Below are 26,025 nucleotides of genomic sequence, written 5' to 3'. Positions count from 1 at the left end.
GGCATCAAATCCACAGGATTGCTTTGTCATTTATATTCTCCCCATCAGCGGATTTTAAAGGTACATTTCTCATTTTGAAGGCAGGATCCAAATAGGTCCGTTCATTCATTTTCTGCCACTCACAGGGTTTGGAGCTCACCATCCTTGGGTGAACCTGGAAGTCAGGGGTCTGCCAAGATGGGGCCACCACCTGAGGCTGCCTGCGGCTGGAAAAGGCATCTTATGTCTGGGGCCCCTGCAGCAACTCCCAGGTCACCCCGGTCCTCTGCCCAGCCCATGTCTTCTGCAAAGGATTCCTCTGCTTCGTGCAGAGAAAAGGATCAAGGGCCAAGCAAGAAGAGGGGCTTTGAAGCCTCGTCTGCCCAGAGGTAAGAGGCAGGGCAGAGGGCACCGGTGGTAGGTGCCACCTGGCCAAGGCAAGGACTGCAGGAAGGCCACAGATGTGAGGGGAACTTCCCAGCTTCAGACAAGCCCCTGTGAGCCTCTACCATGTGTTAAGCGTGGCCCTCCTAGAGGGCAGTGTCAGCCCTGGCTGCCAGCCAGAGAGCAGAGAGCCCTTTAAGGACTTAGCTATTTTGTATGTCACTTCTTCACCTGCACCCCAAAGTGACGCCCTGGAAAGCCTCGTCTGAGCAGCCTGCCCCTGCCACAGGCCCTGAGGGACCTGGTTTTCAAGCAGCAAGCTGGAGAGCCAGGGGAGGAAGTGGTTACTGACTAGGGTCTCCTGGCCCACCCTCCACACCAGCATTCTCTGGGTTAGCTCTTAAGGTCACTCAGGGTGCCAGTGCATTTCACCACAGACTGCCTGAGCTCACCCTGCTGCAGCCCAGCCCGGAGGCAGGGGAGATGCAGCTGCCACAGAGGTTTCTGTGCCAGGTCCAGCTTTGTGTCTTGATCCCAGCGCCTCTTGGGCAACAGCCTCCCCACTTTGCCAACCGCCCCCCCAGCTGAGCTGATTAGCAGAGTGACCTGCCAGGAAGCCGGTCCCTCCTGCCAGGCAGCAGAGTGGCTGCCTCCAAACTCCTCCCCACTGTGGCCCGGGTTTGGGGTGCTCTCCTCCCCAACCCTGCAGCAGAGGCCCAGCCTCCATCCACTCGTCCTGCCTCCCCATAGAGTTCAATCAAGGAAGGATCCCTCCTCCCTCTTTAAAGGCCTCCTACTCTGCCCCGTCCCCTCTCATTCTCTCAGTGAGGAATACTCTCCCTACTTGCTTAACACATCACAAGGGGCAGCTGCTTGATGTGTCAGGACCCCAGCTGTGGGGCTATGGGAGCCCGACTGCCAGCCTGACGGGGCTTGGCAACCAGGGAGAACATCCTGCTTACGGAGTCTCCATGTGCCAGCTCGTCTGTCATGCAGGGCCAGCACTGTCTCTCTCATCGAGACCACGTCGAGCTGCACAAGCTGGGGTACGTCGACACACCTGACGTACCAGAGCAGGTGCCAATTAAATGTCGCTTCTCTTCCACGCCTGGCGTGGGCCCGCTGCCACCCTCCAGTTAGACTCCGGTGACTTCAGCTTCCTGCTGTGAAATGAGGGGCCCGGACACGAAAGCTCTCAGATCTCCTCTGGCCCCATTCTGTTTCCAGGACCCAGTCCAAGAATGCAGAGAGTCAAATAACAAAAGGAGGCGTGCAGGGAAAATACATACCCAGAGATGCAGGGGTCTTCTCCCGAGGCCCACTCTCCCCAGCCAATCTTAAAAGAATGGGGGAGAGAAAAGCATCATGAGGAACGGCCAGCCAGAGACACTGCTGGGGGAGCCCAGGGTGGCTCCAGGATGGGGCAGCGGCCGAAATGAGGGACAGAGGGGAGGACGCCATTCTCCCTGCAGAGGCTTTTGGCCCAAGATTCAAGCTGCAGGAGATAACGTCCACAAACACAAGGGCAGGCTGACCGCCAGGCCAGGCTCAGCCCTATTTCCTGGCAATGAGCTTGTTTCCAGCAAGCTCATTCATTCCCCAGGAGGCCGACGCCCACGTGGAAGCTGCTGTCTTAAAGGAAGCCCCGGCCCTCCCGCTGCGCTGCTTGGGCCTGTGAGACCTGAGAGCAGCTGCAGCAGACAAGGGTGAACGGCCTCGCAGCTCAGACAGCACTGAGCCCAAGTTCTCCAAGCTGCCCCAAGCCCGTGAGAGCTTAGTGATCCCGAAATAGTCACCCCTCCTCATGACTGTAATTCCTGTCCCCCCATCTCCCATCCCGCAGGGCCTGGGGGTTTGACCCCCTTTGCTGTGGCAGGAAGTCACCACTGCTTTGTACCAGAAGCTCAATCCCAATCACCCACAGGAAGGAAAGACAGTGGCATCCCTGGCACTGATTTTAATTGTAATTTCTTGAGTTAGAAGCACCATTTACTTATTCAACAGATATTTTCTGAAGACCTACTATGTGTCAAGCACCATTCTAGACACCGGGAATAGAGCGTCAATAAGACATGACACTCCCTGCCTTCCAGGAGCTCAGGGTCCCATGGAGACCAGCCATGCAGCATCCCACGTCTTTCCCTTCTCAGCTGACATCAGGACCACTGAGGGGCTGACGGAGTGACAAGCTATAGCAACAGGACAGGAATGCAACATCCCATGCTCTGGCTGCAGAGAATCACAGTCCAGGCTGGGCCAGAGGAGGGGTGGGAGGACAGCCCACCCCAGTGCCTGCCTTGATCCAAGGGAACCCTGATCCTAGGGGACTGTGGCAATCAGGGGACCCTGGGTCCCCGGGAGGAGCAGAGCTTAAATCAGGGCCTAGATCAGCCAGGACTCAGCATTGTGTCTGGGGCCAGGCCCAGCCTCTTGGGTCTGGACCCACAGGGAGGGCTTGTATGGGCTGGAGATAGTAAGTGAATGCCCCAGGGCCCCCCTGACCTGAGGAGCCCACACGCTAGGCCTTTGCCAGTGTAACCCACCACTGCTCAACCACTGCCCAATGGCACTGACAGGATTGGTGGTGGGAGGCAAAGAAGCAGAGGGTCAAAGTCCCCATGGTTGCTCTTGGTTTCTACGAGCTCATGGAGGTCCCAGGCTGCCTGAGGCCAAAAACCCTGATGCCGACCCCTTTCCCAGGCCCGGCCTCATCCTGCTCATGCCTAGGCTGTGCCCCTGGGCTCTGAGCTACAGCCTGCCACCTCCACCCCTTCAAGCCACCCCCCGACCCCAGCTCTGAGCAAGGGATTTGGCCTCAGAGGACTTGGCTCACTTCTCTCGAGCTGTGAAACTGGAGGAAGCCTCTTGCCCTCCCCTTCTCTAGAGACCCCTCACCAGAAAGGGCTGAGGCCAAGACAGACCACGCCCATCAGAGCTCCTGCCTTCCTGGATGTGGCAGCCCAGCCCTGCCCTCTGCAAACCCCACAGAAAACCCACCATCACTCAGGCTCCTCCCCAGGCCTCAAGGAGGTGGGCGGGGCAGGGGCAGGAAACCCCTGTTTCCAGCAAGAGCCCCTCCCTGCTCCAGGCCAAATGTCTAAGCATGTCCAATGGCCTCAGTACTGTCCCCAGCACCTGCCTCTTCTCCCCATCCCCTGTCTCCAGGACGGGTACCGGTATCTGTTCAGCGGCTGAAGCCAGGAACCCCAGCATGGCCTCAGCACCTCCATTTTCTGCCCACGCCCAGCCTGTGGCTTAGCCCTGCCAGTCATCCCACCCCGCCCCGCCCCTGCATCCTCACCCCACACATTCCTTGCCTCTCCCCCACTCAGGCACCCTTGGCCTTCTCCCCTAATTTCTGCAGCAGCCCCACCTCCGTCGACATGGTCCATGCCATTCTGAGGTTGCCAATGTGGCCTTTCTAAGTCAGAGCAGACGCCACTTTCACACCCAAAAGCCTTTGGTGCCACCTCTTCACAGCAGGATGCAGTTCCTTCTTCTCAGTTGGCACACGGGCCCTTCACCCCCACCCCGCAGGCTATCCCACATGAATGCAGGGGCTTAATCCTCCTCCTGTCTCTCCCTCTTCCACCTCCATCTCCATCTTGCAAGTGTGCCCTCACCCTTTTCTGAGAAGTCTGCCTGGTGTGATTCAAATCTCTTTTTCCTGGCTCACCAACATGACAGGCAGCCTTAGCCTATGCACCCACCTCTTTGGACTTTACCTTGATGATTTCCTGGGACGTATCTCTTGTGAGCTCCTGGACCACACAGATGGTGGCCTATTTGTCTTTGTCTTCATAGCGCCTGGCACATAGTAGGTCCTTAACAGCTACTATGTAGGTGAGTACATGGACCATCCATGGATGAGTAAAATGGTAACAGATCCTCTGTCCCTTCCATTGGCTAGAGAACCCCACAGAGTCAACAAAGAGAAATCCATGTCACAACCAGACAGGAAAGGACAGATATTTATTATGGAACTAACCCATGCCAGGTACCAAGCCTGGCCCCTTGGAAGCCACAGACGTTTTTGACATATGGCCCCTGCCCTGTGGTGCTCCAAGTTAAAGAACAGAATGAGGTTTAAATAAAATAGACTGGGTTGGGCGCGGTGGCTTACACCTGTAATCCCGGCACTTTGGGAGACTGAAGTGGACAGATCACCTGAGGTCAGAAGTTCAAGACCAGCCTGGCCAACATGGAGAAACCCCATCTCTAACAAAAATACAAAAGTTAGCAGGGCCTGGTGGTGAGAGCCTGTAGTCCCAGCTACTCAGGAGGCTGAGGCAGGAGAATCACTTGCAGAGGTTGCAGTGAGCCGAGATCATGCCACTGCACTAAAAAAAAAAAAAAAAAAAAAAAAAAAAAGGCTAGGTGTGGTGGCTTATGCCTGTAATCCCAGCACTTTGGGAGGCTGAGGTGGGTGGATCACCTGAGGTCAGGAGTTTGAGACCAGCCTGCTCAACATGGTGAAACCCTGTTTCTACTAAGAATACAAAAATTAGCTGGGCATGGTGGCACATGTCTGTAATCCCAGCTACTTGGGAGGCCAAGAATTGCTTGAACCTGGGAGGCAGAGGTTGCAGTGAGCCGAGACCGTGCCACTGCCCTCCAGCCTGGGCAACAGAGAAAGACTCTGTCTCAAAAAATGTACACATAAAATACAATAATTAGTGTTCTATTCATTACTCCAGCAACTGCATCCACTAAGGTACTGGGAGAAGGCAGAGGCTGGAGATATTGCTGGTCATGCCACTGATCCAGCATGCTGGAGCTGAGAGGCAGAGACACCCTGGCACCCATGCTGTGACCTCCCTAGGTCTGTGGCTTACGGGTGGAACACTCAGCCCTTTCCCTGCCTGGTTCCCCAAGAACCCTGCCCCAGCACGGAGGGTTGGCCGTGAGGAGCCCCAGTGGATCTTAGGGGGACAGAGGAAGAGAAGTCAGCAAGGAAGGCTTGACTTAGCGTTCGTACCGTGTGCGTGGAGCCCTCTGGCCTGCGAGGTCACCCTGGCCTGGAGGCAATGGGCTGGGAAGGGAGCCAGGCACATGGGAGGGAGTCGTCCTGGCCTTCGGGATGGGTAGGACCATGACGCCCCCCAGGGACTTCCGCATCTTCTCATCACTGCAGTGCAGGTATTGTCCGGAGATCTGCACCTGGGAGCAGAGGCGACACAGGGGTCTGGGCTATGGAAACATCCCAGGCTGAATGCTCACCTCCCAGGCACCTCACACAGTGTGGTGCCTGCTCTCTCTTTTCAGCCATTCATCCCGGGGACCCCCAGAAGGCTGACCGCTTCCTTACCACTCCTGGTGAGGAGACTGGCAAGCCCTTTTGGGACTATTATTATTTGTTTTTCTGTTCTCACTTCAGAAAAATCCTAGAACATCAGAGCTGGAAGGACCTTCAAACCTCTATTTTCACAGATGGGCAAACTGGGGCCCAAAGAGGCATGTGACTTGCCCAAGGTCACACAGCCAGTGAGGACCAGAGCAGACACCAAGGCCCGAATCCCTAGCCCAGCATTCGTTGTCATACTCTTGCTTCAAATGGAGGGGGCCAGAAAGCAGGAGGAATCCTGGAACATTTAGACCACAGAAGGCCTAGGGGACCGCCAATTCTAGGACAAAGGTCACGCAGCCTCGGCCACCGTCCCCCAGACCCCCTAGGCCAGCTATGGCAGTTTGCAATGCTGCAGCAGAAGGTGAAATGAGAGCCTTGAGCCTCTCCCAGTGCTGCCCCTATCCTCAGTGCAGACCTCGAGACACCTCTAGGGATGCTCAGGGTGTGGAGTCAGGGGTTGGTGGAGGCTAGAGAGAAAGGCAGGACAAGGGAGGGCAAGAAGCTGAGGAGAGACTCACAGCAGGGAACCACCTCACCTCCTGAGCACCGGGTGGCAACTCGTAAGGACCCTGAATGCTCCCCAGAGGGTCCAGGCCCTTCTCTTTGGCTCTGCTGGCCTCGGGGGTGGTGGGGATGCTCTGGATGGGAGGCATCGGCCTAGGTAACCTCAGCAGCCTCTGCGACATGGCTCGGGGGATGGTGCTCCGCAGGGGAACTCCTTGGAGGCCTCCCCCTGGATCCAGAGAGGCTGTACAGAGATGCAGATGGGAAATCAGTTAGTCCCAGAAGAACAGGGGGCGGAGGGAGAATTCAGACCCCAGCCACAGGGCTTTTGCCCTGGGAAGGCCTGGGATGGCAAAGAGAGAGGGCGGATCTGCCCCCAGCCCCACACCCCCTGGTAGACTGAGCAAGCAGCTGCTTCTGAGTGTCTGTACCATTCCAGAAAGTACCCATCCAAGTTATGTGTTTAGAATTCAGAGGCAGCATGGGAAGGAAGGGAAATAAAGGCAGTGCTAGATCAGGAGGGAGCACAGCAGGTCCTGGCCATGGGGAGGAGCCGTGTGACCTCGGCCAGCCACTGTCTCTCTGACCCCCATGGACGCTTCTGTGAAATGGGGTGATTCAATGAGAGCACTTCTAGAAGGCCAGGATCCCTGGCCCCTGCTGAAAGAGGATTCAGGTTTTAAATAGTCACAAAAGTAAAGATATAAATGTAAACCATGAAAAGCACCGAAGGAGAAAAGGATAGGGCATTATTGGAGAGCATCCTAAAAGCAAATTCACATTGGAGAGTCAAGGAAGGCTCTCTGAGGAGGGCTTTGAAGCCAAGAAGGGAGGCTGGGGGGCGATTTTCAGAGTGGGAAATGGAGGAGGGATGGGGGAGGAGCAGCGGCTCTAAACCTCAGGCAGGAAAGAGCCCATAAGCCCCAAGCTCTGGACAGCAGAGACCAAAGGCAGAGAGTGACACAGTCAGGGGTGAGGCCAGGGCCAGAGGGGACATTTGGGGTCTTAGTCCAAGCACATCCAAAATCCACTGGCTGGTTTTGGAGGAAATGAGAACATTTGTTTAAAAGGATCCTTCTGGAACAAGAGTAGAAGGAGCAAGGGAAGAATGAAGAGGCCTGTTGGGAAGCGCTGCAGGGCCCGGGAGGGAGGTCACTGAGGCCATAGAGAGGGTACCTGGCAGGTGCCCACTGACCACCCCCAGTGGATCCCAGCATGCCACCTGGATGCCTGCTGACCCTCACAGCCCTGGTGGCCTGGGCCCCCGACCTGGAAGTGGGTGGGTCAGGGGTGGGGAGGGGCCAGTGCTTACCTCGGGAAGATGCTGCCAAGCCCTCTGAGAACCTCCTTTTCTTAAGCTTGTCCTTAATCTGGGTGGTGTCCCTGGCCATGCTATTGGCCTCTGACTCCAGAGAAGGGAGGAACACCAGGGGCTGGGCCCCCAAAGACAAGGCCCCGACGTTCCTGTGGTGACCATTCCTGGCCTGCCAGCCCTTGGAAGGGGCATCCAGCTTGAGGCCACCCAGCTCTCTGTGTCCCCTCAGGAGCTGTGATGGTTCCTCATTGTTCAGCAGGGTGCTGGGCTCAGGCTGGAGGGAACCTGAGGGGGACAGAGGTGTGAATGGCCTCACAAGCAGTACCCAGGGTAGCACCAGGCACAGCAGACTCCTTGCCATTGCTTCCTTTAAACAGGCAGCCACTTGCCCAGTGAGACCCGGTCAGTGTTTCAGTGACGCCTGGGGGAGGTTCATTCATTCGACAGCATCTCTGAAGCACCTAACCGTCACAAAAGTCCCATGCCACGAGGCGCTCAGGACAAAAGGGGAAATCAGCCTGCAGTCCTATCACAGCGCAGATGAGAGGCCATGAATACATAGGTCATCCGCCCAGGGACCACCACCCACCAATCTCTAGGGTCCAACAAAGGCATCAGATCCCCAAGCACGGAGCTATGCCAAGCACAGCCTGCAAGAAGGAGCCCAGGCGTCTCAGAGCAAACCACACCCACTCCAGCAGACACACCAGACTGGAGAGAAACAAAACGCTCTGCACATTTAGAGGAGGGAAGAGACTCTAGAAGACCTTCAGGAAGAAGTGCTCTTCACCTGGGCCCTGGGGGAGCACTGGAGCAGAAAGGGGCAGAGAAGGCATTCAGACAGGCGGGCTCTCAGAAGCTCAGCCACATCCCAGCCCCTCTGGAGATCCAGGCCACAGATGCTGGACAAGCGGCAGAGATGCCGAGTGGGCATCTTGAGACGGGGCCCTCTCCCCATTACCACCCTGGGTGCTGAGTGCAGTCCCAGCGTCCAGGTGCGTGCAAGGGCCCTGCTCCCTATTCCTGCGGGTCTCCCTCTACACACCTCCAACCTCTGAAGCACGGGGTTGAAAGAACCTGCCTAAAAACAACGGGCATTTTCAGCAGGAGCCACAGGAAAAATGACACTTGCTGGTAGCTTGAGAACCCAGCCGGCATCTGCCACACTCATTCCCACTCCAGGATGCGGCCAGGGGCCGTGACCAGGCCGGGTCTTCCCATCTCACCTTCTCCATGAGGCAGACTGGAGTTGATGTTTCCAGGCAGGAGCACCCGGGGCCCAGCACCGCTCCGAGGGATGCTCCCACAGTACACAGCCACGGCGGGCGGGACCTTGGCTGGAGACAGAAGCACAGGAGAGCACCACCCGAGAGTCCTCCAAGGCCAAGACTGGGAGCAAACCAAGAACACCCGGGCCATACCCCTGGGCACTCCATCCCCACAGCGTCCCTGCCCAAAATCCCAAGGAATGTGGGGGCCCCACCCCCAACACCAGAGCTTGACCGGGCCAGGAGGGTGCCTGTGATCTCCACCAAATCCCTCCAACCCCACCTGCTCCCTGCTCCAGCCACTCAGCCTGGCTGCCTCCTCCCTCTTTGCACCCTGGCTTTGCTCCAAACCCCAATCCGTGCCTTTTCATCTCCTTCATGGGCTCCCCGTTTCCATCAGCCAACATCACTGACCCCTGGAGTGCCCAACCCTGCCTCTGTCCACTAGCTGCTCTCCCTGGGACCACTTCCTCACTGCCGCCCCCTGCAGATAACCCCCTACCCCATAGTTCCTGCCCTGACCAATCCCACCCGTTGCAGAGCAGAGCATCTGATTACCTTGCCAACTCCCTCTTGGAAGTCCCCAGGCACCTCAACAGCATGTCCTACACTGCTCTTCCCTCTTCTCTCTCCTAACCCCCCTCAGCTCAACAAAAGGCACCCTCTGTCCCCGACACAGGGATTTATGAATGCTCTCTGTGTGTAGGGAGACAGTAGTGAGCAAGCCTGACTCAGTCCTCAGCAAGATTTGAAGTCTGGCAGGGAAGACGATAATTAACAAGCAATGACAGTGTAGGGCCAGGGAGCCCTGGTCAGAGATGGGGACAGAAAAAGCTTTTCAGAGGGAGGGACCACTGAGCTGAGACCATACAGGAAGCAGAGTCAGGAAAGAGGAGGGTAAGCTCAGCTAAGGTGTGCATTCCTTTAAGAAGCCCTCCCTCAGGAGATCAAGACCATCCGGGCTAACACGGTGAAACCCCATCTCTACTAAAAATACAAAAAATTAGCTGGGCTTGGTAGCACGTGTCTACAGTCCTAGCTACTTGAGAGACCGAGGCAGGAGAATCACTTGAATCTGGGAGGCAGAGGTTGCAGTGAGCTGAGATCACACCATTGCACTCCAGTCTAGGTGACAGAACAAGGCTCTGTCTCAAAAAAAAAAAAAAAAGAGAAGCCTTCCCGTCTTTTGCCGGTTTTTAAAGCAAATTCCCCATTTTTTGTTGCTGAGTTGTTTGAGTTCCTTATATATTTTGGTTATTAATCCTTTGTGAGCTGGATAGTTTGTGAATATTTTCTCGCATTCTTCATTCTATTGACTGTTTCCTTGGCTGTACAGAAGCTTTTAAGCTTGATGGCATCCGATTTGTCTATTTTTGCTTTTGTTGCCTGTGCTTTTGAGGTCACTGCGGGGTAAATATCCAACAGAAAGCAAATCGGTACACTGAAGAGCTATCTGCACTCTCGTGTTTACTGTGGCATTATTCACAATAGCCAAGATATGGAATCAACCTAAGTGTCCATCAACAGATGAATGGAGAAAGAAAATGTGGCACATACACACAATGGGACACTATTTGGCCATAAAAAAAGAATAAAATCCTGTCACTTGGAGCAACATAGATGGAACTAGAGGTCGTTATCTATTTTTTTTTTTTTTTTTTTTTTTTGAGATGGAATCTCACTCTGTTACCCAGGCTGGAATGCAGTGGAGCGACCTCAGCTCATTGCAACCTCCACCTCCTGGGTTCAAGTGAGTCTCCTGCCTCAGCTCCCCATAGCTGGGATTATAGGCACACACCACCACACCTGGCTAATTTTTTGTAGACAGGGTTTCACCATATTGCCCAGGATGGTCTCGAACTCCTGAGCTCAGGCAATCTGCCCTCCTCTGCCTCCCAAAGTGCTAGGATTACAGATGTGAGCCACCACGCCTAGCCTGGTGGTCTTTATCTTAAGTGAAGTAAGCCAGGCACAGACAGACAATTACTACTTGTTTTCACTCATATATGGGAAAAGTCGATCTCACGGAGGCAAAGAAGAGAATGGTGGTTACTAGAGGCTGGGAAGAGAAGGGGGTGGGATGAAGACAGGTTGGTCAATGGGTACGAAAATCCAGTGAGGTAGAAGGAATACGATCCATGGTTTGATAGTGTGGTAGGGTGAATATAGCTCACAGTAATGTACAATTCAAAAGAGCTAGAGTTGGAATGTTCCCAAGAAAAAGAAATGGCCAGTGGTTGAGGTGATGGGAATCCCAATTACCTTAACTTGGTCACTACGCATTGAATGCCTGTATCCAAACATCACGTGTGCACCCAGAAAATATGTACAACTATTATGTGTCAATTTCGTTAAGAGAGAGAAGCCCTCTCTCTCCTATATTCCCCCAGCCCCAGGCACACCTCCATATTACTCTCTCTTCCCCATGCCTCTCTCTGGTCCTGCCCTGTGGCTTCCCTAGAGGCAGGCACTGTGTCTTATTCATCTCTGTAGTACCGTACCAGCCACTAAGCAGGAATTTAACAAACGTAGGTTCCACACCCTCCTGGCTCAGCCCTGCCCGAGCACACCTCAGGATCATCCATGGGGCCCTAACCCACCACCTGGAGAAGCCCCCATGCAGTTGGAAACCCAGCTCATCCACCCGAGGCTGAAAGACTCCTAGTCTGGGACTCAGGAGCCTGGGTTCCCACTTTTTGCCACCTGTGTGACCTTGAGGAAATAAGCGAACTTCTCTGAGTCTCGGTTCCCACATCAGTAAAGCAAAGGAGTTGACAGCACTAAAGGTTCATACAACATCTTTATCCTATTTCTAGATGGGAAGATTCTTCTTTAAGATTTCAGCACCTCCCACTTCCCCACTGGAATCTACATTCAGGTGGGATCTGGGTTAGCACTAAAGTGAGCAGGTGTTTTCCGATTCCTATGTCAAAGCCCCCGGGAGTTCTGCCGTGTGCATCGTGAGCTGTCTCCTGAACCGCTGCTCTGGCCACCATGCTTCTCTGTCTGCCTTCAGGCCCTGAAGGATGAAGCAGCTCCACACCTTGCCAGCCCCCATTTCATCTGGGACTGGACTAATCCCCTCACTTTCCAGAGGAAACCAGGGCTCACCAGCCAGCTCCCAAAAGCAGAGCCAGCCCTCGAGGCCCGTCTCCTGATGCTAAGTGGCCACGTACTGCTCCCACTCCCCAACCTGGCTGGCTAGGGACATGGCGCCATCCACCATCCCCAAAGCCCCAGCCCAGATCCGCTGCTCATCCACATACCCTTGACCACAGAACAGAATTGGCCCCTCAAGGAACCAGCCACCCTGATGCAAAGAGTAGAGGCAAAGCTCAGGCCAAGGTCCTAAACATTCCAAGCCCCTCCCTAGGCCGGGGAGCCACCCAGACAGCCAGCTGGGCACAGCACGTGGGAGCTGACCAGGGCAGGAAAGGCACGCCACCTGGCTGCACCTCCCAGCAGCCCTTCATCCCCGCATCTCCCCTTTCCTGGCCCCTGGGAGGGTCCGAGGCAGATCCCCTAGCCCGGAAAACACCAGCAGCAGGCCTCCCGTGGTGCCCCTTACCTTCGAGGGTCTCATCACGGGTGCCCATGCCCTGGGTGGAGATGGTGACTGCAAGGTTGCCCAGAGGCAGCAGCTATTCCTGGGCACTGAGTACGGTCCTTGGGGGTCTGGAGAGCGCCATTCAGAACTAAGGGTGGGAGGAGAAAGGAGAAGTAAGTCAGTAAAAGCAAATTAACACTTTTAAACTACTTCCCGGAAAGCCTGTCAGGAGCCAAAGCGTTATTGTCATGAAGAAATCAGCCGCTGAACCGAAGAAGGATACCGTTTTTCTGACATTGGATTCACAGACACTTCAGTTCCCAAAAGCAAGGCCACATGGCTTTGGGAAGAGTTCATTATGTAGAGTGTCAGCGAAACCCATCAACCTGCTGTCCCTTGTCACCGGGACATGGAATCTTTAGGGCCGCGGGGAAAGGTGATTTTTTTCAAGGTAGTGTCTGACATTTTGCTTCTCCATAGTTTCTATTTGCTTTAGATGCCCCTCAGTCCACCAGCTGCCCTGAAAGCCCACGGCGATGCTGGCCTCTGTGCCCACTCATCACGCAGGTGCTGGTGGGGCCTCCAGGACACCGGCTGTCCAGTGTCTCTCAGAATTTGTGGCCACAGCCTCCATGATGTCCTTGGCACTCATTCTCAGCTGACTAAACAAGCCACACCTGTGACCCCCTCAGCCACTGCACTGCCCGCACCTGGAGCCCGCCAGCCCTCCCTTCAGCTTCTGGGGTCAGCCCTCAGCTCTTGCCTTTGACCTAACTTCATTTTCTTCCCCTGTGACTCTGTGGCTTCACACAATTCTATGAATCTTTTGCTGAGATCATGGTGACCAGTTTCCCCTGCCAGGTAATAGAGGTGCCTCCAGAGCTGGTCTGTGGTAAAACCAGGGGTGAAGCCCACAGTTCCCAATTTCTACCCCAGAGAGGAGCTCCCTACCACAAAGCATCTGGGGACAGGGCAGGAACCTGTGCCAACTCCCTTTTCTGAGCAACAAATCCCAACTCAGGAACTGAGAAACCTGCCTTCCACCTGGAAGCCAGCCAGTCACTACCCCGCCCAGGCCCCAGAAGGCAGAGCAGCTCCTAGCAACTCTCCACCCAAACACAGGCCGCAGCCCAACCCAGTGCCCAGCCCAGCACCCACCCCAGCACCTAGCCCAGTGCCCAGCCCAGCGCACACCCCAGCACCCACCCCAGCACCCACCCCAACACACAGCCCAGCACACAGCCCAGCACCCACCCCAGCTCACAGCCAAGCGCCCAGCCCAGCACTCACCCCAGCACCCACCCCAGCACACAGCCCAGCACACACCCCAGCACCCAGCCCAGCGCCCAGCCCAGCACACAGCCCAGCACACAGCCCAGCACCCACCCCAGCACACAGCCCAGCACCCACCCCAGCACACAGCCCAGCACACAGCCCAGCGCCCAGCCCAGCACACATCCCAGCACACAGCCCAGCACCCAGCCCAGTGCCCAGCCCAGCACCCACCCCAGCACACAGCCCAGCACCCACCCCAGCACGCAGTCCAGCACCCACCCCAACACACAGCCCAGCACTCAGCCCAGCGCCCACCCCAGCACCCAGCCCAGCACACAGCCCAGTGCCCACCCCAGCACCCAGCCCAGCACCCAGCCCAGCATGGCCCCAGCCTTGTCTCACGCTTAGAACCTCAAGACACGAGTTCCCTGTCTGAGGAGAATTTTTCTCACAACCAGGGAGAGGGGAACTCTCTAAAGCTCTCTATTTAACATCTGCTGGGATGAGGATGTGGCCACACGGTGGTGAAAGGCAGTCATGAACCCCTGTGAGACACAGCACCTCTCCCAGGCAAGGAGAGGAAAGATTCTATTCCACAGGTACTTTGCCCCCTGAGCTAGGGAAAAGGCTCAAGAGACCAGGCAACTGGTTTCCAGACAACGCCCAGAAGGAATGTGCCAGGCTGGCACAGACTTTCCATGGCTGAATGACAGCGAACAAGCTGGGGTCCTGGGGTCTGGGGTCTGTGAGAGCAGCAAGCCCTACCTGTTCCTCACACCCCTAACCAGAGGATACGCTCTCTATGAAAATTATATGCACAAGAGCAATATTTAGCTAAACCCTTTGTTCTCCTTGGCTGCAGATTAGAATAGCCTGGGAATCAATTAAAATTACAGATTTCCAGTCCCCACTTCCAGCTCCTACTGAATTAAGTATAGGAAATAGACCAAGGGGATTTTTTTTTTCTTTAACTTCTGATTTTTTTCTTTTTTTTTTCTTTTTTTGATGGAATCTCACTGTCGCCCAGGCTGGAGTGCAGTGGTGTGATCTCGGCTCATTGCAACCTCCGTCTCCCGGGTTTAAGTCATTCTCCTGCCTCAGCCTTCCAAGTAGCTGGGATTACAGGCATGCGTATCACCATGCCCAGCTAATTTTTGTGTTTTTAGCAGAGACGGGGTTTCACCATGTTGGCCAGCCTGGTCTCAAACTCCTGACCTCAAGTGATGTGCCCACCTCAGCCTCCCAAAGTGCCGGAATTACAGGTGTTAAGCCACCGTGCCTGGCCTTAACTTCTGATTTTGATGTTCAAACAGGATTAAAAAAACATTGGTCGGTAGTTCAGATTCACTTTATAATAAGATCTCAGCCCTATTTCTTACCCTAGGCTGTCAGAGTGGTCATTGCTGCCTCAGTTTCCCCAAAGCGATCACTCTCTTGGAGGCTAAAGACTTGAGCTGCCTCAGGGTACAGGATGCTTAAGTTTCAACAGCCACCCCTACTGCAATGGTCCTTCTGAACAAGACGGTTCTCTCACCATAGCCTCCTCAGTGGTCAGAGGTCAACGGGCCAAGGCAGCCCAGCTTCCTCCAGTCCCCGGATACCAGCAGCATGGCAAGGAAACCTGGAGCCAGTCCACTGCTTGCCAAGGCATCCCCTCCAGCAGATCCCCTTTGAGACCCTCTCAGGGTCTACACCTTCGACCCTACAGATCCCAGGGTCTACAGTGCAGACTCTCCTAGGTACCTGCCCAAGAGGAGGGGCCAAAGCTGCTAATGGGCAAACAGCCTGACTTATGTGGGTGCAGTGAGAGGCATCACGCCAGGAAATCACTTTGGCCCAGGGGCCTGTAGGAACTGAGTGATCCATATCCAAACTATAAAAGTCAGAACCAGGAAGTCCAGCACAAGTGTGGACAGAGCACAGACACCACTGAGCACCTGATCCCCAAGGCACAATTCACCGAGGCCCCATCGCCCCCAACACTGCTCTGGACACTAAGGCGTTCCTCTTCTGTTAGAGCAGCCAGGCCTGACCCAAAGGGCTAAATGAGCCAGTGGATTCTGGGGACACCTTGTCCTCACCTCCTGATGCTCTGAATTGCTCCACCTGGCTGGCTCCTCCCCTCTCAGCCTCCATTTCCTGGCCCACGGAATGGAGTGGCCCAAGATAAGTGACCGTTGTCCCCCCTCCCATTATCGCTATGGCTATAGAGGTTCCATAGTGACCGCACCACAGGAATGAAGAAAGGTGACAGAGGGGACTCAAGTTTCAAGTGGAAAGCGAACGAAAGCTAACTAAGTCTGGCCCAGTAAAGAAGGTCAGCCCCAAGCACAAAATCCCAACCTCCCGGGGCCTCGCACAGTCTCCAGGGAGCGCCCGGCTCCACGTCCACCCTGCTCCCAAGGAGCTGAGCGGAGACTCAGCCCACCCACCACAGCCCCGGGGCTGCCGCTCCCCTGGCTTCTCTTGCTGCCATGACACCACCCATCTGCTTTCAGGGACCTCTGAGAGGCCTCCAGCCAGAATTCTCAGAGCCAGTGGGAACACAGAGGTGACAGAGAGCCGGTGGGAACACAGAGGTGACAGAGAAACGAAGGAGGGGTGAGCCAGGCTGAGGGGAAAGGTGGCGGCATTTCCAAGCCCTCGTTCTGGAACCAAATCATGGTCCCCACTGACACACTCTCAGAAGAGAGGCCTCAGATCTAGGCCCCCCTCCCGTCTCACACCCCCCGAGCCAGTATGCACCCAAGTACTCAACTCACAACTCCTAGAATGCTGGCTGTGGGCTCAGACACAGCGGGGCTGGAATCCTGCCCTGGACCGTCTTGCATAAACTCGGAAAGCTGATTTAATTCCTCTGAGGTTCAGTTTCTTCATCGGAAAAAAAAACATACTAAGAAAGAATAAATGAAGTAATGTTAGCAATAATAGTCCTATTGACCGGCATATGGTCATTGCTCCATAATCTCAGGTGTGAATCTTCCTTCTCCTTCCCTGGGGAAAAGCAACACCCCGACACACACACACACACACTCACACTCTCACATGTCCATACACCCACACTGTCTTTAAAGTCATGACAGGCCAGGCCTCCATTCCTGTAAGACAGACCCAGGTGACACAGACGCCTCTCATGCGGAGGAAACAGATGTGCCTATAGAATAAGAGGCTCAAACCAAACGTTGCCCTTGACCTCCAGCTCTCACCCATGAGCCCACGCTCCTAAGCAGATGCTCTCTGTAATGCCAGGCAGAGAGGGTGGACAGTCACTGTCATGCCAGGCAGGATGAAGTAACCCTCCCGCAGAGACGGCCACTTAGGGAGACCCTCCATACTGTCTGGCCAGGGCACCTGGAGATGCTCCATGGAAAAGCAGCATCCATGCTGGGCCTGGGAGCGGGATCTAAACGGGTAGGAGTAGGAGAGGCGTTCCAGGCTGAGGAAAGGCATGGAGGAAATGCGCCTGTGAGTGTAGGGTCTGGCAAGAGGACCCAGGCCCGGGAAGCGGGATGAGGGCCATCGGGGGAGACCCAGAATGCTCTGTCAGAGAGTCGGGGCTCGCTCAGCAGCCCAGAGGAACTCCAAACACTGTTCAAGGAGAGGAACCGCAGTCCCTGATCTGCAGTTTCATGCAGACCCCTGGAGTGGGACCTTAGAAGAACTTCCTCAGGAAAGGGAGCCTCTGACAGAATTAAAGGACTGAAACACAGCGATGTTAGCCCAGCCTCTGCACGAGGCACCTGAAATTAGTAACTTAACCATTATCTGACACTGATTACCTGCAGGTTTTGATCGGACGGAACATGCCTTCCTGTATCCGGTGCTGTCTCCCTGAGGATAAGGAACAGCTAGCTACCCGGCCTCCACTCACCACCACGCACACATCTCACCCTCCGCCCACCTCTGCTCCCCCACGGGAGGCAGCCCATCCCGTAGACCTCCAGGGAGGACTCTGGATGTTGTCAGGTGACCGACTTACGAGGCTCTGACCTCCAGAGTTCGGGCCATCACTGAGAATCGGAGATTCACTCACTCATTCAAACATGCCATAGGTACTAGGATATGAAGGGGAATAAGATTAAAATCCAGCATCTGCAAGCTGTGTGACTGAAGGCACATTGCTAAACTCCCTGAGCCCCAGTTCTTTTAACTGCAAAATGGAAATCATGCTGTAATCTCGGCACTTTGGGAGGCCAAGGGGGACCGATCGCTTAAGTTCGAGACCAGCCTGGGCAACATAGTAAAACCTCATCTCTACAAAAATACAAACATTAGTCGGCCATGGTGGCATGTGTCTGTAGTCCAACTTACTTGGGGGACTGAGGCAGGAGGATCACTTGAGCACAGGAGTTCAAGGCTGCAGTGAGCCAAGATTGTGCCACTGCACTCCAGTCTGGGTGACAGAGTGAGACCTTATTAAAAAAAAAAAAAAAAAAAAAAAAACAGGATAATGCCTATCTCACTTCAATATTGCATTCAATAAAATATGAAAAGCAGGCCCAGTGCAGTGGTTCACGCCTATAACCCCAGCACTTTGGGAGGCCGAGGCGGGCAGGTCACTTAAGGTCAGGAGTTCAAGACCAGCCTGGTCAACATGGTGAAACTCCGTCTCTACCAAAAAATACAAAAATTAGCTGGGCGTGGTGCCACATGTCTATAATCCTAGCTACTCAGGAGGCTGAGGGAGGAGAATCTCTTGAACCTGGGAGGCAGAGGTTGCAGTGAGCCAAGAGTACACCACTGCACTCTAGCCTGGGCAACAGAGCTAGACACCATCTCAAAAAATAAATAAATAAATAAAAATACCTGGCCACAGGGGAGTACCCAGAACTAAGGAACAGCCCAGGAACAGGGGCACTGAGCAGAGATGGGCAGAGAAGGAGAGCCTAAGGGAGACTGAGCAAGGGCAGCCAGGGAGGCCAGGGGAGCTGGCGCTAGCAGAGCCAGATGAGCGGAGAGTGCTTAGAAGTGTCAGCTCAGCCAATTGGATGTGACCATTAGGGAATCGTCGGGAGCTTAGTGAGAGCAATGTCTGGCCTGTGGAACTGTGAGGGTGTCACAGAAAATGGCTGTGGTCTGAGGCATGGGTGGAAGGTGAAACAGAGACGGTGGGTCCAAACAACGCTGGAGAACTGGGATGAGAAAGGCGGGGACTGGGGAGTCGCTGGAGGACAATGAGGGTGGATGAAGTTGTGCTGTTTATTTGTTTGTTCTCTGTATTTTTCTGGGTAGGAGAGTCTAGAGCATGTTCGCAGGAGGAGGAGAAAGAGCCAGAAGGAAAAGGCTGAAGACACGAGGGAGGGGAACTGATGGAGCAGGAGCCCAGCGTTCACAGCCGAGGGAGAAGGGCAAAGGCTGAGCCAGATGGGAGCGCCAGTCCTGGGGTACTGGAGGAAGAGCGAAGGGTCCTCCAGAGGGAGAGGTCAGGAAAAGAGAAAGGACACATAGAACGCCCTTGATATTGGCGGTGAAGAGGGAGGAGAGACTGCTGCGCCTGAGAGCTGGACTGAGGGGAGTGTGAAGTTCTGAGCCGCCGCGGGGGCACATTCTGCCTGTAGAAGAACCAAACCATTCCTTTCCTTTCCTCTTCCGGAAGCCTCCATCTTTATTAGGAGGGCTTCCTACAGGCAGCACCTACCCTTGTGATTTCAGTTGCCATCTGATGACTGGAACTTCCAAGTGGAGCCCAGACCTCCCTCTCTGGAGCTGCAGACAAGCTGCGGGGAGCTTTGGATGGCTCCACCTGCGTGTCCATCTTTATTAGCTTGGGGCAGGGCTGGTTTCCACAACGACCCTCAACTTGGTCACTCCTAGAGCTGGCAGTCCCAAGAGCCACTTCACCCCCAACTGGGAGACTGATGTCCATACCCACCAGACCCCCTGTGGGGGCATCCAAGGTCCTCCCCCTACTGCTCAAGCCCGACTCCAGCTGGGACTGGCACGTGGGGGCCAGCAGGAAGGCTGTTCCCAGATGAGAACCCCCCCACCACAGCTGGGCGCCTTCACCAGCTCCGGGGCTACACCGCTGCTGCAGACGGCGTCTCCGCTGCTATTCCTAATACTCCTGCAACCACTGTGTTCTCAGACAGTATGAAGTGCAGCCAGCCAGCAATTCCACAGAACACAGACAAAGGGACAAACAGCTCCAGGTTCATGGCGATAACCCAGCAGCTGCAGTGTGACTGAATGAACGAATTCAAAACTAAAACGTATCTTCCAGTCTTGTTGAGAAGAAACTCAGCGAAGGAATGAACATTTCTTAGTTCCATTTTGCTACGTACCCAGGTAGTGTACTACATGCTTCCAAATATTATGTCATTGAGTTTTGGAAATAGAGAAAGAAAGTCCAACTTTTCATCCTCGTTTTATAGATAAGATGACTGAGGCTCAGAGAGGTTAAGTAACTAGATTGAGGCCACAGAGCTACTAAGTGGAAGAGTCGAGGCTAGTGGTTTCTGCTTATGGAGGTGGTAGAAGGTAGTATTTCAGGGCATGCATTCAGGAGTCAACAGACTTGAGTTCAATTCCATCACCTACTAGCTGTGTGACCTCAGACACATGATTAAAGTTCTCTGAGTCTCCATTTAACGTCTCCATTTAAATGTAAAATGGAAATAATATCTATCTCCAAGGTTATTGAGAATATTCCAAAACATATGAGAAACATTTAATAGACTGATTGGGCCCAAGGGCTTAATCCACAGTGACTATTAATAGTATTGGCTGTTTAGTAACTGTTTTGCTGTGTTCAGATGTTCAGGAAGAGGGGAAATGTCCATTTTGAAAGTCTTTGGAGCTGGTGCAGTGGCTCACGGCTATAATCCCCGCACTTTGGGAGGCTGAGGTGGGCAGCTCACCTGAGGCTGGGAGTTCAAGACCAGCCTGACCAACATGGAGAAACCCCGTCTCTACTAAAAATACAAAATTAGCCGGGCATGGTGATGCATGCCTGTGATCCCAGCTACTCAGGAGGCTGAGGCAGGAGAATCACTTGAACCCACGGGTGGAGGCTGCAGTGAGCTGAGATCTCGCCATTGCACTCCAGCCTGGGCAACAAGACCAAAACTCCATTTCAAAAAAAAAAAGTCTTTGGAGCAAGAAGCTACAGAGGCCTGGCTGAGGCCAGACAGCCACACAGAGATGCCACCTTGTGCAGTGGGCAGTCCTTCCATTTCCTGAGCTGTCAAGGGTGAGCAGGAAGCAGTGGGCAGGCTGGACCTCACACTACATCTTTTCCAAAGTCCTGGCAATGTTGTTTTAGATAATCACTGTACATATTTATACATTCATTACAGTCTCTTTCTGATGCATATAAGAAAAGTGTCTTGAGAAAGAGACATCTTTTTCTAATTCACAAAAGGAACCATATGAATGAACTGTAGTCCTAGTAAAGGATGTGTAACATACGTAAATTTACAAAATTCAAAATCTTCTGAACCTGCCCCCGTCTTTGTGTATGGTGTGGTACAAATGTAAATGAGAGATGAATCAGAACTTGGGCTAGCAATTTAACAGACTTCCCTGTGCCTTCCTCCTGTCATTACATTTTAAGCTGGACGGGACCTTGGAGGTCAGCTAGTCTCCTTCCTTGTAAATCGGGTGTTAATCTGAGGCCCACAGAGGCCGTGTGGCTTACTGTCTTAGCTGCTAGAACAAAATACCATAGAATAGGTAGCCTCAACAACAAAAATTTAGCAGGGTGCAGTGGCTCATGCGTGTAATCCCAGCACTTTGGGAGGCTGAGGCAGGCAGATCACCTGAAGTCAGGAGTTCAAGACCAGCCTGATCAAAATGGAGAACCCCATCTCTACTAAAAATACAAAATTAGCCAGGCATGGTGGTGAGTGCCTGTAATCCCAGCTATTCGGGACGCTGAAGAAGGAGAATCGCTTAAATTCAGGAGGCAGAGGTTGCAGTGAACCAAGATCATGCCATTGCACTCCAGCCTAGGCAACAAGAGCAAAACTCCACCGCAAAAACAAAAACAGAAATTTAGTTCTGGAGGCCGGGAAGTCAGCGTGCTGGCTAATTCTGTTCCTGGTGAGGACTCACTTCCTGGATGGCAGGTGGCTGGCTGTCTTCACTTTGTCCTCACGCGGCCTCACACGGCAGTGAGAGAGAGCAAGCTCCGTGGTCCCTTCGTCTGAGGGCACTAGTTCCATTATGAGAGCACCACCCTCATGACCTCATCTAAATCTAGTTACCTCCCAAAGGCCCCACCTCCTAATACCAACACATGAGGGTTTAGGCCTTAACATTTGCATTTGTTGGGTCACATGCATTCAGTCTATAGCACATACATAAGGCCATCAGGAGCCAATGCCTATCCCAGGGCCCATACCCCTGTAGGCATCACACCGGCTGCCAGGTGGCAAGGTCTTCAACAGGACTGGGAGGAAAGCTTCCTTCTCCAGCTTCCCATCAAGGCCTTCCCGAAATGCTCACCTTGCCATAGCTGTGCCTGGTCAGAGAAAGTGCAGTGTGTTTCCAAGGACTAAGGTTTTCGGAGGGGTTGGATGCTACTGTATCAATCCTGCCTGAAATCACACAGTCATTGGCTGGGGCTTGGAAGTCTTCTCCCCACGCTGAGATTTCCACCATTGAGGTCAGAGTTATCCTAGCACTTGATCATAGTCCTGGAATCTCGAATGAAAAATGGCTTGGTCCACTACCCCAGGAATGCCTTCTGCAGGGTTTGGCTGATCAGTTGAGGATTCCTGCCCGGTAACTGGAGCTTGAGTCTTCAAACTATAGACTGTGAATACACACATGTACTTGGAGGGTCAGAAGGGACTAGGAAGCAAGAAAGCATCTTGTCCAAAGTCTCAGCAAAGATGTATTGACATGACTCTAGCATCTGGATGTCTATCACATCCCAGGAGACGACTCTTGGCAAAGACCTCCCTGCAAGAAGCTCAGAAGACTTCAGACCCCAGCCCTGTCCCTTCCCAATGGCCCATGAGAAAGTCAACTTTCCTTGAACAGGAGCTAGCATGTTGCATGTGCCTCTCCAGGGCATACACTGAGTTTTGCCTGAGAAACGTAAATGCCTTCTGTGGAGGGACTTTTTTTTTTTCTGTCTTTGTTTTATTGAAGAAAAATCCAAGACCCAGGAAGGGATGTGAGTTGGGCCAAGAACCAGAGGTTTTAAAACACAAAATGGGAAACTCCGACTTCCAGACAGTGGCTCTGGAGCCTGGCTCTGTAATCCAAACACCAAGAAGTATGGGGAAGAGTGATTGGTCCTCCAAGAAGAAGAATGGAAGAATGGAGGAGAGAGATGTGGGGGTAGGGAAGGCAGAGAGAAAAATGGAGCTCAAAAGCCTGAGCATCATGAGGGGCTGAGATCACAGAGAGCAGAGGAAGGGAGGCATCCAATAGGGGAGGAAAGGGGAAAGGAAGAAGATCTGGGGCAGATGCTCACCCCCCTGGTAATCAAGAAAATGCAAATGAAATGCTACCACTATCTCACAAAGATGGGCAAAAATTGAGATGGGCATCAATGCCAAGTGCTGGCGAGAGCACAGAGCAATGGGAGCACTCATGATAGCTGGCAGGTGAGGTGCAAATGGGCACAACCCCTTGAGAAAGCAGTCTGGCTTTACCTGATAAAGCTAAGGATGCACAAACCTAATGTTCAGCAATTCTGCTCCTAGGAACCCACCCTTGAGAAAATCTTGCACAGGTGATCCATGAAAGGAGTTCAAGACTGTCCAGAGCAGCTCCATGGATAATGATCAAAATCAGGAAAATATCTAAATGTCCAACAGGAGAATGAAGGAATAAATCACGGTGCACCCACAATATGGGATATTACAGGGAAGTGAAACAAACAGCCACCCCACTCAACACTATGGACAATGCCACAGTGTAATGTTTAATGAAAGAAGTGAGACCCAAAAGACTACAGAGCATGACCCTACTTCAGGCCAGGCTCAGCCTGGTCTCAAACTCCTGGCTCAGGGGATCCTCCTGCCTTGGTCTCCCAAAGTGCTGGAATTACAGGTGTGAGCCACCACGCCCGGCCCATGTATGCATTTCTAAACACTCAATGTAATTTTGTCTTCCTTTGAACTTTATAAAAGTAGGGTCATACTCTGTGTAGTCTTTTGTAATTCCAGCACTTTGGGAAGTCAAGGCAAGTGGATCATGAGGTCAGGAATTCAGGATCAGCCTGGCCAAGATGATGAAAGACCATCTCTATTAAAAATACAAAAATTAGTCAGAAGTGGTGGTTGGCACCTGTAATCCCAGCTACTTGGTAGGCTGAGGCAGAGAACTGCTTGAACCCAGGAGGCAGAGATTACAGTGAGCCAAGATCACACCACTGCACTCCAGCCTGAGCAAGAGAGCGAGACTCCATCTAAAAAAAATAAATAAATAAGGTTTAGCTGGGCGTGGTGGTGTGCACCTGTAGACCCAGCTACTTGGGAAGCTGAGGTAGGAGGAACACTTGAGCCTAGAGGGCAGAGGTTGCAGGGAGCCTAGATCACGCCACCACACTCCCACCTGGGGGACAGGGTGAAACCCTGTCTCAAAAAATGAAGGGAAATTAAATTAAAATAGAAATGCAGACATAGATGAAAAACTTGATAGAAAAGCAAGAAAAAATGCGGAGCATAATTAACCCTAAGGGGAAGGGAGGCAGCCGTGATGAGGACAGGCCCGTGGGGGTGGGTGCTGGGAGCAGCCAGTGTGACTATTTCTTGACCTGGGCGGTAGCTACATGGACATTCACCTTATAATTATCCCTCACGCTGCACATGCATTTTCTGCATTCTTCCGTCTGCAAAACAAACTTGCAGCGACCATGCTGGTGAGCAGAGTCTGGTGCCTTGGGGCGTGCTGTACGGTCAGCGGAGGAGGCGCTGCCCTCAGAGCAGACCTCTCCAGAGCTCAGGCGAACTCCTCCCCATCCCTTGCCCCCAACTGTGTTCCCTCTTTCTTCAAATCTGCTGGTCTCTGGCTCCATGGGCTGAAACTGAGCCAGTCCTGGGAGCCAGCCTGTGGCTAGAAGGTGGCAGGGCCATCTCCTGCAGGACACTGGTGCGAAGGGCGAGGAACTACCCGATTCAGGATAAAGGCGATTATGGGCCCCTCACACCACTTCCCGGGGCCAGGGACCAATGCCCTGCGGCCGGCCTCAGTGATGTTCCGACAGAGCAGGGGCCACGTCCCTACCCTCCCCGCGCTCCTGAGGACATGGCAGCCTCTGAGGTCCTCCGCCAGCACCGGCCCTTGCCCTGGACAAGTGACTAGAAAACCTTAGTTTCAGGACACTGAAATGTGCTCCAGAAAGAAACACGCCAGTCTCCACCGTGACAACAGCATCACCAGCGCTAACTTCCCTTCCGCACATGCGCTAACGTGCTGCTGCCCTTCTGGCTGTCCCCATGCTCGCGCTGCACCAAGAGAGGCTTTGTTTAAACCCCTCCTCACACATGAGGCTCACCGAGGCAAAGAGCGAAAGTCCACACAGCCAGAAAGAGGGGTGTTAGCATTCAAACCCAGAGCAGAGTCCCTCCAAGGCCTATGCTCTCGTGGGGTGCCCCAGCACCCCCAAGCACTGCGCTGTCCCCACAGCATGCCCCCACCCCTTCCGGCACCCCTTCTGGCACCTTCTGCCCGCAGCACCCCAGGGAGCCATTGCCCTGTGAGGGTTCTGCACTCAGAGGCCATGACTCAGGGAAGGACCCGCCCAGGCCAGCCCCTCCCTCCTTGGCTCCCAGCGCTCAGAGAGCAGTGAGTCCCACCTCCTCCCTTAGAGCCGCCACATGAAGGCCCAGAGCGGGTCAGGGACCTCCCCACCATCACACAGCCTCCGTGTCATGGCAGGATGCCTTTTCTTTCACTGTACCTTTATGCTTGCTCCAGTTCAGGACCTTGTCCCTCCCTCCAAGGTCTTCAGGGATCTTTACCCACCCTCCCATTCGCCTCCCCACAGCAGGCGGCTCAGTGGACCTATCACCTCTCACCTCTCTGTCCAGAGGCCAAATCCCTGTCACTGGAGGAATCCAGGGTCCTTGGTCTCTGTAGAGACGTTGATGCTCATGGGCCCAGGGAGGCAAAGATGGGGCCGCCCCAGGCCTGGCCCACCCTGGTCCCCCCAAGCCACACAGTCCTAGGCCGCAGCCTCCTGTCCGGGCAGGTGCAGGGCGGCCGTGAGCCCCGCTGCTGGTGCTCCGGCTCTCAGCAAAGCTCTGCTTGAACAAACAAGGCTGCATAGCAACCACTCTCTGAAGGAGCACAGCTCCCTGCGTGGGGGAGAGACAGAGCCAGGAGACTTTTCCCCTTGGTCTCATTGCCTCTGTGGCTCACCCGAGCACAGGCACTCTCAAGTGGCCGATCTGTCCTCTGGGGTCATGGACACCACAGAAAGAAAGCGCACTGGGCCCCCCTGCCTGGT

General features: G+C 53.9%; 1 protein-coding gene across 4 annotated transcripts in view; it reads right to left on the bottom strand.

Annotated features, from left to right (window-relative positions):
* TOGARAM2 (TOG array regulator of axonemal microtubules 2) overlaps positions 1-25,818 on the bottom strand; it is a 74,325-nt gene extending 48,507 nt beyond the window's left edge. For 2 of the 4 annotated variants that reach the window (XM_074395647.1, XM_074395648.1), the window contains exons 1-5: positions 8,756-9,266; positions 7,527-7,814; positions 6,247-6,458; positions 5,342-5,523; positions 1,653-1,699 (exon numbers count right to left, since the gene is read on the bottom strand). In XM_074395647.1, coding sequence (XP_074251748.1) covers positions 1,653-1,699; positions 5,342-5,523; positions 6,247-6,458; positions 7,527-7,814; positions 8,756-8,948 — 922 coding nt within the window. In that variant the 5' untranslated portion in view covers positions 8,949-9,266. Of the gene's footprint in view, positions 1-1,652; positions 1,700-5,341; positions 5,524-6,246; positions 6,459-7,526; positions 7,815-8,755; positions 9,267-12,365; positions 12,493-16,381; positions 16,513-25,594 lie in introns of those variants that run through there. The other 2 variants (XM_039463915.2, XM_039463923.2) reach the window with 2 other exon arrangements.
* Positions 25,819-26,025: the final 207 nt, after the last annotated feature.

The sequence above is a fragment of the Saimiri boliviensis genome, chromosome 1, assembly GCF_048565385.1.
Source record: "Saimiri boliviensis isolate mSaiBol1 chromosome 1, mSaiBol1.pri, whole genome shotgun sequence".
In the NCBI taxonomy this organism is placed as follows: domain Eukaryota; kingdom Metazoa; phylum Chordata; class Mammalia; order Primates; family Cebidae; genus Saimiri; species Saimiri boliviensis.
The sequence above is the reverse complement of the archived record's forward strand: the minus strand, read 5'-3'. Positions and strand labels throughout refer to the sequence as shown.